General features: G+C 64.8%; 3 protein-coding genes across 4 annotated transcripts; 1 reads left to right on the top strand and 2 right to left on the bottom strand.

The window, feature by feature from the left end:
• Nucleotides 1-73: 73 nt before the first annotated feature.
• LOC132079636 (protein shisa-like-1) lies at nucleotides 74-884 on the bottom strand. The gene is made up of 2 exons (XM_059482375.1): nucleotides 487-884; nucleotides 74-305 (listed from the first exon to the last, which is right to left on the bottom strand). The coding sequence occupies exons 1-2, from the start codon at nucleotides 882-884 to the stop codon at nucleotides 86-88; spliced, it is 618 nt and encodes a 205-aa protein (XP_059338358.1). The 3' UTR covers nucleotides 74-85.
• A 1,459-nt stretch (nucleotides 885-2,343) lies between these two features.
• Nucleotides 2,344-10,563, bottom strand: MAN2A2 (mannosidase alpha class 2A member 2). 2 transcript variants are annotated; one of them, XM_059482077.1, is made up of 23 exons: nucleotides 10,103-10,563; nucleotides 9,676-9,930; nucleotides 9,426-9,570; nucleotides 9,164-9,335; nucleotides 8,465-8,592; nucleotides 8,192-8,365; nucleotides 7,704-7,890; nucleotides 7,442-7,619; nucleotides 7,097-7,299; nucleotides 6,664-6,846; nucleotides 6,397-6,511; nucleotides 6,158-6,225; nucleotides 5,838-6,003; nucleotides 5,354-5,590; nucleotides 5,135-5,257; nucleotides 4,929-5,043; nucleotides 4,705-4,838; nucleotides 4,456-4,597; nucleotides 4,136-4,269; nucleotides 3,778-3,855; nucleotides 3,310-3,504; nucleotides 3,099-3,209; nucleotides 2,344-2,946 (listed from the first exon to the last, which is right to left on the bottom strand). In XM_059482077.1, exons 1-23 carry the CDS (start codon nucleotides 10,232-10,234, stop codon nucleotides 2,794-2,796), a joined length of 3,528 nt encoding a protein of 1,175 aa, XP_059338060.1. In that variant the 5' UTR covers nucleotides 10,235-10,563; the 3' UTR covers nucleotides 2,344-2,793. The 2 variants fall into 2 exon arrangements, with proteins under 2 accessions (XP_059338060.1, XP_059338061.1); XM_059482078.1 differs by lacking the exon at nucleotides 3,778-3,855.
• On the top strand, nucleotides 10,244-11,154 carry LOC132079634 (uncharacterized protein C10orf95-like). The gene is made up of 3 exons (XM_059482372.1): nucleotides 10,244-10,814; nucleotides 10,951-11,017; nucleotides 11,094-11,154. The coding sequence occupies exons 1-3, from the start codon at nucleotides 10,244-10,246 to the stop codon at nucleotides 11,152-11,154; spliced, it is 699 nt and encodes a 232-aa protein (XP_059338355.1).
• The last annotated feature ends 25 nt before the right edge of the window (nucleotides 11,155-11,179 follow it).

The following is an 11,179-nucleotide window of genomic DNA, read 5'->3' as shown; positions in this document are numbered from 1 at the left end:
GTGAGTGACCCCCTCCCCTCCCGTCCCGCGGCCCCCCGGGTGCCAGTTCCCCCTGTGTACCCCCCTTGCCGTGCCGCGCCCGCCCTCAGCAGCCCCGGCCGGGCCGGGTCACTCTGGGGGCACCGTGCGGAGCCCGGGTGCGGGCCGGGTGCCCCCGCGGGGCTCCACGGGGCACGCAGCAGCCGCGGGGCAGCAGGCGGCGGAGGCGGCACCGGCGGCTCCGGTAGAAGTGGCAGAGGTCGATGGCCATCAGCACGAGGACGAGGAGCCCGTAGAGCCCCACGAAAGGCAGGGCCAGCGGGTTCCTGCGGGGTGGGGCGCTTCAGGGGGCAGCCGTGACCCTGCCGTGGTACCGGGGAGGGCCAGGCGGGCCCCTGTGGGCTCCGAGGGACGCCACAGCCCCTGCCCCAGCAGCCAGGAGAAGCCGCCGGGGGTGTCCCGAGGGGCCCCATCCTCAGGGGCGCAGCCCGCTGCAGCCCTGCTCACCGCAGCAGACCGGGGCTAGCCAGGCTCGAGAGGTTCACTCCAGTGAGGGCTTCCAGGGCCAGCTGAGAGCAGCAGGACTTGAGAGTGTCCAGGCGGGGCTGGCAGCAGTAGCGGTGCGCGGGCGGGTCCGTCAGCCGCGGGCAGTAGAAGCCGGGGTGGGAGCGGCCATCAGGGCCCACGTAGCCCTCGCAGAGGTGCAGGTCCTGCACCAAGACTGCAGCGGGGAGCAGGGCGTTGCAGAGCGCAGGGAACAAGCCCCCGCCGCGGGGACGGGGAAACTGCGCAGCGCCTGCAGGACAGGCTGCCAGCTCCACACCATGCTCTGTGCCGCGATGCAGCAGAGCAGGCCTGGGCTGGGCTGGGCTCAGCACTCCCAGGGAGCCTGGCTGACATGGCATGGGGGGCCCAGCTCACCCCTCAGAGGGGGCTACACCCCACGAGGCAGCAGTGGCTGAGCAGAGCTCCCCTGGCACTGCCTTCTGGTGCCACGGCCCTGAGTACGCCGTGACCTCCAGTGCTCACCGAGGCCTCGGCAAGGGCAAACGTGGACAAGGGCAGTGATGGTGGCAGGGAGGAGGGGAAAACGCCCAGGACAGCAGGTCAGCCCCCAGCCCCGTTCTGAACCCCTCCCTGTGTCCCCTGTGGGGACAGCACTTAGACCCCACAGAAGCGCGGCAGTGGGAGAAACCCAGCACCACCACACCTGGGCCCCCATCCCCAGTATGGACCACCACCTCTCCCTGCAGACCCTCCCAGCACAGATCCCCACCGCTGTCGGGGAGCGACCCTCAGGAGACAAGGCCCCATCAGGGATGGGCTCAGGGAGCAGGAGGGGCAGGAACGGGGCTGTACCTGTCCCAAGGATGCTGGGCAACAGAGCCGCGGTAAGGAGCAGCTGGAGCAGGTGCCCATCCAGCATCTTCCCGGCCAGCCCTCGGCAGAGGCAGTTGCGGCTCCAGTGGAGGCAGAAACCACAGCCCCTCCTGCTCCCGCCTCCATCGAGCCTCCACCAAGAGCCGCTCAGAGCCATTAGAGCCTCCTGCACTCCCCTGTCCGCAGGGACCGGGCTGGGGGCGGGAGCATCACTAATGAGCTTCTGGGGCCAGGACCAGGATGGCAGCCTCCCTCCCCAGCTGGATGCAGGGCACCCGGAGCCGTGTCCAGGGCCCCAGCTGGGCACCTGGGCCCATCCTGGAGTGTCTGAAAGGGCACTGGACCAGGCCAGGGCACAGGGCAAGCACTGCGAGGTGCTGAGCTTCCAGGGGCCAAACCCATGGGATGTGGATGTGCTGGGAGTTGTGCAGGAATCGTGGAATCACAGAATCATTTATGTCAGAAAAGACCTCTAAGCTCATCCAGCCCAACCCACCCAAGCCAGAGCTGAGGCAGTTCCACGCCCCACCCTGTCCTTCCCAATGCCCTCCCTGCGGGAAGTAAGCAGCCCCAGGGGGCCAGGAAGTATGGCCTGTGGTTCCCACAGCAACCAGGAGGATGCTCTGGTGACACTGTGTAATTAGCTGCGACTCAGCCACTGCAGCTCCAGCGGAGCAGAGCGCCAGGCTTGCTCTAAAACGGGGCTAAAGGCTCTGGGTTTGGGGGAGGCACTCCCACGCTTCACCCAGGCATTGCTGTCCGCACCAGGAGCTGACTCCCATCCCCCTGGCTCCTGCCCAGCACCAGGCACTGCCTGCTCCCAGGCACAGCTGGGCCTGGCCGTGCCACCAGCCTCTCACAGGTGCCAGGGGCTCCTGGCTGGCCCCCGCCTGCCTCGGAGTGCTGCCCTGTCTCCCCACAGCACACCGTTCCCGCTTCCCTGAGTGAGAGCCACAAACCACACGGACACCAGGGCCCTTGGAAACAGCTTTGTGTTTCCTATGAGCTCCAGGAGAGGTCAGTCCCAAGTCCACAGCACTTCCTCAGGCAGCTGCCCAACACTGTGGGTGCTCCTGGCCTCCCCTTGCTGCCCTGCCAGTCAGGGGGAGCCCTGCACAGGCCCTGCCCCAGCCACCAGGGTGGCCACCCTCCTGGGCAGCCTGCCTGTGACAGGGCAGCAGCGTGTGTCCCAGCAGCAGCAGCAGAGCCCAGCCTGCAGCCCTCCCCAGCCACGCTCGGCCCACCCGGCACCGTGTCCAGCAACGTCGGCTCCAGCCCTGCCACAGCAGTTCATTCCAAAATCTATCTGAGAACACGGAGCTAATAAATTAGAAAGCGGCAGCACAGCCTCTGCCAGTCTGCTGGCCCCGCTCCACTGCTGCACTGGTGCTGCTCCTGTGCTGTCCAGCCACTCCACTCCTCTCCTGCTTGACACTACCCCAGGCGGATGCGGAACGTGGCGATTTCCATGGGGTCCAGGTGGATGTTGGTGCTGTTGGAGGCTGTGCCCAGCGGGTACATCAGTGTCAATGAGGTGGGCTGCAGGGAGCCCAGCTCCAAGCCCTGGAACAGGCCTCCCAGAGCTAGCTGAGGAGAGAGGAGGAAGTGGGGAGGCCCAGGTGAGAATGTGATGCCTGGGGCAGCACTGTGCCCAGGACAGCCTGACACGTGCCATGGCTGCCATGCCGAGCTCCCAGCCCAGCTGGTCCAGAGGAGGTGTGGGGGCAGCCTGGGCCTACCTTGCCCTGGCTGGTGGTGCAGTTGAAGCCCAGGTTCTTGGCCTCCAGGCTGCAGTCGAAGCCTTTGCGGTGCAGGATCAGTGCTGCCTCAGCCGATGGTAGTGAGTCATCCTGCAGGGAGCGGGAGTGTGAGGCACAACACTGGGGACAGCAGGGGCAGGACCCCACCAGAGCCCCACCAGAGTCCCACCATCCCTGGGCCGTGGCTCACCTCTGCCTGCAGCGTCCGCAGGTTGAGGATGTGGAAGTCACAAGGAAGGGTGGTGGCAAGGGGCGCAAAGGAGCGCAGGGCTGGCAGGGCTGGCTTCTCCAGTGCCACCGGCATGACCAAGGCCTCAGCATTCTGGTGCACAGAGGTGATGTGGCTCAGCAGGGAGGGGAAGCTGATGGGGCGCTCATCCTGCACCTGCCAAGTAGCACACGGGTCAAGTGTGGGCCCAGGAAGGCAGGCAGAGCCTGGGCAAAGCCCAAAGAACCTCCATTCCAGCAGTGCCTTGAGACCAGGCATCTGCCAGTGCACACGGAGCTGCCCCTGTCCAGGCAGGTCCCCCCGCCCCAGCACCAAACAGGACCCCAGCTAGATGGTCAGGCTACAGACCTGCTACAAGCCTGGCTAGACTAGTGGCTAGCAGCTAGTGCACAAGACAGGGAGAGACAGCAGGGCCAGGCTGGCCATTACCTCAGGGCTGCCAGTCCTGGTGCCAGGGAAGCTCAAGGCTTTAAACATGGAGACCAGTTTGGAAAAGAAGCCGGAGCTCTGGATGGGTGGCACAGCACACGCATAGAGGGCAGCGAGGGGATTGGACAAGAACACTGTGATTATGAGGGCAACGTGGCTCCACAGGGACAGAGCCCACTGCACGTCCTGCTCTCCCCATGCCCCCTGCTCCAGGCCCATCCCTGCCCAGTGCCAGCATAATGGGACAAGAGGGGAGAGGACACCGCATCCCATCACGTGTGGCTTTCTGCAAATGCCTCCACCCTGCTCCATCCCAAGGCAGGCTGGGCTCTCAGCCCTGCTGCCTCACAGCCAGCACCTTGTTGGCAGTGCTGCGGCGCTCCAGGAGGAGCCGGAACCGGTTGCAGGTACGCTTGTTGTCCTTCAGCCCCTGGCCCAGGCCCCGGTTGTCATCCTGCATGAGGCGCCGGTCCAGGATCACCTCCAGCTGGCCTGTGGAGAGCAAGTCCCTGCAGCCCAGGCTTTACCAGGCGCCAGCCACACCCCACAGCACAGAGCCCCCAGCGACAGCAGGACCAGGGCACCCTGCCCAGCCTGCAGCACCCTCCTCCCCTGCTTCCCTTTGGGAGGACAGCCCCAGCTCCACAGCAGGTCCCCAAGGCACAGAGCCCAGCTTACCGCTGAGGAGGCTGGAGACCCCCAGGGCCTGGGCTGTGAGCAGGGTCAGGCGGCTCTGCATGTCCTGGATGTAGGCCATGGCAGGCATCGGGTAGAAGTTGGCCTGCAGAGGCAGCTTCCGCTGGTACCTGCGGGGCTGGATCTGCCAAGGAACAGAGATCAGTGGCCAGAGGTGGATCCCACGGTGCCTGGTGCCAGAGCACCGTCCCCCTGTGGGCAGCTGCTGTCCCTCCCCAGCCTGCTGCATACCTGGAAACCATTAAGGTCTGTGAAGAAGGTGTCATCACTCTCAATGTCAGTGCTAAAGCGCAGGGCCAGCTCCTTGTTGATGTGGTCACGGATGTCCACCAGGCAGGACACATCCAGGGACAGGCCCTCCACCCCTGTGGGTAGGCAGTGAGAGGCTGAGCCTCAAGGGCAGCATGGCCCAGTTCCCTGGGCCAGCAACACCTGGTGCAGCCTCAAGGCCTCACCTGGCACATTGTACAGCCGCACCACGGTCTGGACATGCTGGTAGTAGCTGGCAACCTCTGAGTAGAGGGGTCCCTCCATCACCCGCACCACTGGGGGGTCCTTGGGAGCGTAGGGCTGGGGAGAGGGATAGCTGTGCTGACGCTGCTGCCTGAGGACAGTCCTATGGACACAGCTGTCAGCTGGCTTCCACAGGTGAACCCTGTACCTTGGCCTCGCCGTCAGGCAGGAAGAGATAGGCCCCGCTTTTGTCCTTGGACGTCCTGGTGCCATAGACGAGAAATTCACTGCTGACCCTGTGCGCCTGCTCCTCCCCAGCTGGGCGCAGGCTCTGCAGGTGTGTGCCAGCACAGCAGTAAGAGCATGAAGCAGCTGGATGTACCCCTCCTGTCCTCCACCCCACGCCCTGTCAGAGGCCCACACTCACCTGCAGCAGGCCCGTGTGCCCCAAGAAGCAGGCCTGCAGGTGCTGGTTCTCCAGGCAGAAGTCATCAGCAGCAGTTGGGAAGACGTGCAGGGGCAGAGCCTCGGGCTTGTGCACGGGCACGTCCCGGCCGTGCAGGTACAGGCGCGTGGAGGACCTTGGCGTGGCGTGGCCGTCCAAGGCCTTGTGCAGCTGCAGTACACGCAGCCCCAGTGCAGGCAGGCGGGCCAGGACAGACACCTGCAGGCAGCATGGGCACCTGAGCCAGTCCCCGCCTCTAGGAACGACTGGGGCTCAGTGGGGCAAAGACCCTGCTCAGCCCTGCGGGGCCGCTGCTGAGGAGGGACACGCATGGGGACCCGCAGGTTTGGCGGCTGTGGGATCTCGTGTTGTGGGGCAGGGACAGAGCAGGGCTGCCGCTGTGTCCTGGCAGCGTGCAGGATGGGAGGCTGGCACAGATGGGCTGTGGGTGTGGCACACCCCATACCTGGTAGACATTGGGCACCGCATCAGTGGCCGAGTTCCACACTGCACTGAGCTGGGAGGGCAGGGGCTGCCCCTCCTCGGAGAGCACACGCACGTGCGGGGAGTCCACCAGCACTGGCACCACACTCAGGCGCTCCTGCTCCAGCGGGTTGAACACCACCAGGAACCTGTGTGGGGTAACACAGGGTTGGCATCCCAGCCTCACAGCATCCCAGATGTCCCATGCCCCACACTAACTACAGATCCACTGCACCTACCCACAGCTTCACAAGTACTCCCCCACAGCCCCATAAGTCCCCAGAGCAAGGCAGGAGGCCCTACCGAGGTGAGGTGCCCAGTTTGACCACTGTCCTCTCTGGGAGAGAGTCCTGGCTGGAGCGTGTCTCATCCTGGGGAGGAGTAGTAAAGAGTTGGAGTGTGCCCCATGCCCCTGCCAGTTGGGCCCAAGGACATGGGCACAATCTGGGGCTCTCTTCCTGGCCTCTGCAGCACCGAGTTGCTTCTGGGGGCATGGGGACAGTGTGCCAGAGTGCAGGGAGGCAGGGGCTGGTGCTGCTCACCATGCCAAGGAACGGCGCAGCTGGGTCGTGGCGGTACGTGTCCTTGTCCCCCAGCACAAGGTAGTGCGCAGCATTGATGATGACGCGCTTGAGGTTGGTGAGGGATTGGAGCAGCCTAGGCAGAGGCAGAGTGAGACACCATCTACATCTCCCTGGGAGAGGGAGAACCTCCCCACAGCATCCCTACACCTAGCCGTTCTCCCAGCCCTGAGCCCACCAGCCCCACTCTGAGACAGGCTCTGAGGGCGCCCTGGCCCCCACACGCACCGGACTCCGTAGTCCACGGCCACAGCCTCCTTGGCAGTGCCAGCGATGGCATCATGGTGCTGGAAGAGGCCCAGGTTGCGGCGGGCGTTGGTCAGCAGGGCGTAGTCAGAGAGCGGGTACCTGCCATCGGCACCGGCACGGCGGGAGTGGGCGAGTGCCAGGCTGTACAGGATCTCGGCCCCCCTGCACAGGGACAGAGTCACTGAGTGTCCCTGGTGCTGCAATACCACGGGGGCTGGCCTGGAAGGGGGGGTGGCAAAGGCACACACTGTCCTGGGACTGGGTGAGGGTTTGGCACTCTGTGCACCAGTCCAGTGTGTTGGCAGCTGGCGCAGACCAGAGACTGTTGAGCTCCCAGATACTGCCTGGCTACCCCTCACCCGTGCCCCCCGCACGCCTCCTGTGCCCCGTGGACCAGCCCACTGCCCCTCACCGGAGGTGGGCCTCCAGCACCCGGTCCAGGCTCTTGTAGAATGGCCGGGAGGTGAAGTATCCTGTCCAGTAGTGATCCTCTCGGTCGGCATAGGAGAAGAAATCCCCAGTCAGAACTGGGAACCCAGGTGGCCTCATCCCTGGCACGATGCCCACTTTCTTGTACAGGGCATCAAAGTAGTCAGAGAGCGTGCCAAACTGTGCCTGCAAGACAGCATATGCAGCCCTGAGCTGGGGCTCCTGCAGTGGGGGCTCTTATCACCCCTGACAGGACTGTTCACCCCTCCAACTGTGCTCTGCCATGGCCTCCTGCTGCCCCCACCTCCACAGAGCTCTCCACACATACCTGGACATGGAGGTCGGGCCGAGAGTTGAGGAAGTCAAAGATGCGCTGGTAGTTGAGGAACTGGGCGTCCCACTCCTGCGGCTTGTCGTAGCGGAAGTCATCTCCCAGGGGCACCAGCAGCACCTTGCTGCGGTACAGCTTGGACTTCTTGCGGTACTGGTCCAGCAGCAGCTGGGCTCTGTGTGGGGGCCAGGGCATGAGGCTGGCCCCTGGTGGCCCACAAGGCTGGGAGTGGCGTGCCCCCTGCCCCTGCCGCACTCACCGCTCTGCCACGTTGGCATCAGTGATGGCGCGGGGAGGCACCTTCCAGGGACAGTTGATCCGGCCCCCAGGCAAGCGCTTGAAATCAAACTGGCAGCAGATCTTGGGGTCTGGGCCACAGGTGTGAGGCACATCATAGCTGTAGAAGGGCATCATGTGGCAGAGGATGTCCGTGCTCGTGTCTGGATCTGTGGGACCAAGGACAGGTGAGCACCAGCCAGGGCTCTCCTGTGCCTGTCCCTGAGCAGGGGGGCCCAAAGACAGCAGTCTGACAAAGCAGACCTTAGTGCTCAGAGGGCACAGCAGTCTCCCCCAGTGTGTTGCTGGACTTGGGGGCAGGTGGAAAGTCACCCTGACGCTGTCCCACAGGGCAGACACATCACCTCCCAGTGCTTGGCTCATGTGCACAGAAAAGCAGCTGGCAGCCATTCTCTGCTGCCACCTGCCCCACAGGGCCCCCTCTGCAGTCCCCTCCCAGCAGCCCCTCACCCCACGTCTGTCTCCACATGAACTCCAGGTTCTGGGTGGCAGCAAAGTGCTTCTTGATGGCATAGTGCACGCGCTGGATGAGCATGGCCGTCAGGTTGGAGCGCTTCAGCAGGTAGGGCATGGTGGAGCTGTACCCAAAGGGGTCTACGGCCCAGCCCGACCGTGGCGTCACACCTGGGGGCACAGAGACCTGTCAGCCCCATGCCGGGCCAGCAGCACGTCACGTGAGGAGGGTCCTGGCAGGCCCCCAGCCACCATCTGCCCGGCTCTCACCAATGTTCTTCTCCAGCCACTGGTGCCCCTCGATCAGCTGGTCAATCATGGCGAAGTAGTGGGAATTAGCCTCATCAGCCATCACCCAGCCGCCCGTCACCATCTCCAGCTGCCCATTGCCCACCAGCCTGCCAGGGGGACACCCAAGATATGACCAGAGCCCTGCGTGAGCCACATGTCCATTGCAGAGTCCTGCCCTGAGCCACCTACAATCTACATGCAGCCCCCACAGCCACCACTGCCATTTCCCCCTTGCCATGCTGTCCCCACACAGAGAGTCATCCCTCCACAGCCCAATGCCAACCACAGCCCGCTCTCCCTCCACTGTGTCCTCCATCCCCGATGCTCTCAGGGCAAGGGGCAGACAAGGGGACCCTGTCTCACCACACAATGCTGCTCTCCAGATCTCCCACCCTTCCATGGGTGCCCTGGGCCTTGCACACGAGTTCCCCAGCCCAATCAGCACAGGGAGGGGCCCAGGGCAAGACCTGTCTCTCCCACCTCTCCCTCCACAAGGCAGTGGGTCTGACATCTGATGGCACTGGGAGGCTGCTGGCAGTTTGAGGGCACCCCATGCTGAGCAGTGCAGGGCCCATGGCAGCCTTCCAGTCCCCAGAGCCGTTCCCTCACACACTCTGAGGCTCTGCTCTCAGCCTGCCTGGGAGCTAGGTGGCACTGGGGCCAGGGGGGCAGCCCTACCTGCGCACAGCAGCCCGCTTCTGGGCACTGATGTTGTCCCACCACTTGGAAAAAAAGGAGATCTCAGACCAGATGAAGCGCCGGCGTGGGTCCTCCTGCATCTTCAGCACCATGCTGTTGAGGATGTGCTGTGTCTGGTCGTAGTAGTACTTGTCAAAAGTCTTGATCCAGCCTGGCAGCACAGGTGGGGGTCACTTTGGGGGCCCAGGTTCCCTGCCAGCACTGCTCCCTAGCAGGAGCTGGGCCAGCCCCTGCCTCTCACCTGGGTCATTGTGGGAGTGCGGCACCACAAACACCTGTAGGGGCTCTGTGTCCCATTCGTTGGGCTCGTAGGTGATGTCGAAGCCCTGCTTCCAGACACCACCGTCCTGGTTGTCAAAGGGCAGCAGGGAGTACACAGCCAGCATCTGTGGGTAGGAGACAGTACTGTGGCCCCTGAAAGAGTAGAGCTAGGACTCCATGGATGCCAGGTATGGACTCCTCATATGCTAGCAGAGCTACCAGACACTCACCTGCAGGTCTGGGCTCTGTCCTTTGCCCCCTAGAGCAAACTGGCAGTCTTGTGGGGAGACAGAGAGGAAACTTGGGCGATTCTCAGGGGGGAGCACCCAGGAGCCATTCAGGGGGTGCTGGGGCAATGCCGGCTGCCCCTCTGCATGGGCTGTCAGCTCCAGCACCGAGTCCTTAATGTGGCTGATGATCTCATGGTTCTCCTCCAGCAGCTGCTCCAGCTGCTCGATGCGGTTCTGTAGCACCGAGATCTGGCTCTGGGGGCACAGCGAGGGGCAAGAGGTCACCCACAGCTGCAGGGAGCCAGTCTTGGCCCTGGCACCTTAATGCCCAGAGACCAGGGCCGGCTTCTCATTAATTTCCCTGGCTGAATGTCCCTGTTTGCCATCTCAGGACCCCTCTCACTCACCCCAGACCCTCCAAACTCACCCTGGGGAAATTGCCCCCACTCTGGTGTCGTGTAGGGTCATGCTGTACCCGGTCCAGCATCAAGTAGAGGGAGAAGACGGCCACGCAGAAGATGGCAGCTCCACACACTGTCACCTGCTTCTTCAGCTTCATCCCGAAGGGATGCAGGGACTCACCTGCGCCGGCACTGGGGGGGAGCCAGGCCGGACAGCGCAGCCCCGCTCCGCGGCCTCCTGCCTCCTCCTCCAAGAGCCCTCACCGCGTCCTACTTGGCTTAATCCGAGGCTGGATATTTATATCCGCAGATGGGGCCGGGGCCGGAGAGGCCGCGCGGCCCCGCAGGGCCGGGCAGCGCCCGGGCCCGCCGCGCTGAGGCCCCGCGGCGACGGCCCGGGCCGGGAGAGGCCGGGCCAGCACCGACCGTGTCACCGCCGCCACCCCGTCCGCGCCCCAGGCGGCTCCGCAGCCCGGCCCAGGCCCTCACATCGCCCGCCGGGACCCGCCGGGATGGGCCAGGCCAGGCCAGGCCCCGCCTCGCGCTCCGCCCGCTGCGCCGGCCCGCGGGGGCGGCACCGAACCGGCCGGCACCGAACCGGCCGGGCCACGCGGGGGCGGCACCGAACCGGCCGGGCCACGCGGGGGCGGCACCGAACCGGCCGGCACCGCACAGCCCGGCCCGCGGGAGCAGCCGCCCCCAACCCCGCAGCCGAGTTCAGATGCCGGTGCCCTCCCGGTACCCTGTACCGGTGTGCCCAACCCCGTCTGCCCCATCCCGGTGCCCCATCCCGGTACCCTGTCCCGGTGTGCCCCATCCCGGTGCCCCGTCTTTGATCCCTGTCCCGGTGCCCTGACCCAGGGTCCCGTTCCAGCCCTCTGTCCCAGTGCCCTGTCTGAGCACTCCCCCACGCCGTTCCTGTCTAAGTGGACCCCATTCTGGTAACTTCATTTCGGTACCCCATGCTGGTGCACCGCGTGCCCTGGCACAGTGACCCGTCCTGGTGCACCATTACAGTGTCTCATCCCAGTGCCACGTCCCAGTGCAGTACAAGTCCGTGTCCCCTCACAGCTCCTAGAAGCACAGCTGCAGAGCTCGTGTGT

The sequence above is a fragment of the Ammospiza nelsoni genome, chromosome 14 (assembly GCF_027579445.1).
Source record: "Ammospiza nelsoni isolate bAmmNel1 chromosome 14, bAmmNel1.pri, whole genome shotgun sequence".
Taxonomy (NCBI): Eukaryota; Metazoa; Chordata; class Aves; order Passeriformes; family Passerellidae; genus Ammospiza; species Ammospiza nelsoni.
Note: the sequence above shows the minus strand (reverse complement) of the source record. Positions and strands in the feature narration are given on the sequence as shown.

What these genes read in the sequence shown, in the direction of transcription:
- LOC132079636 (XM_059482375.1), bottom strand. Translation starts at nt 884, where the DNA reads ATGCCATGTCAGCCAGGCTCCCTGGGAGTGCTGAGCCCAGCCCAGCCC. An exon ending in GCTAGCCCCGGTCTGCTGCG is followed by an intron (nt 306 to 486) that starts GTGAGCAGGGCT and finishes CCCACCCCGCAG; the next exon opens with GAACCCGCTGGCCCTGCCTT.
- LOC132079634 (XM_059482372.1), top strand. Translation starts at nt 10,244, where the DNA reads ATGCAGGGACTCACCTGCGCCGGCACTGGGGGGGAGCCAGGCCGGACA. An exon ending in CAGATGCCGGTGCCCTCCCG is followed by an intron (nt 10,815 to 10,950) that starts GTACCCTGTACC and finishes GTCCCGTTCCAG; the next exon opens with CCCTCTGTCCCAGTGCCCTG. An exon ending in TCTAAGTGGACCCCATTCTG is followed by an intron (nt 11,018 to 11,093) that starts GTAACTTCATTT and finishes GCACCATTACAG; the next exon opens with TGTCTCATCCCAGTGCCACG.
- MAN2A2 (XM_059482077.1), bottom strand. Translation starts at nt 10,234, where the DNA reads ATGAAGCTGAAGAAGCAGGTGACAGTGTGTGGAGCTGCCATCTTCTGC. An exon ending in GCCGTGGACTACGGAGTCCG is followed by an intron (nt 6,512 to 6,663) that starts GTGCGTGTGGGG and finishes GCCTCTGCCTAG; the next exon opens with GCTGCTCCAATCCCTCACCA. An exon ending in GCGGCTGTACAATGTGCCAG is followed by an intron (nt 4,839 to 4,928) that starts GTGAGGCCTTGA and finishes GCCTACCCACAG; the next exon opens with GGGTGGAGGGCCTGTCCCTG.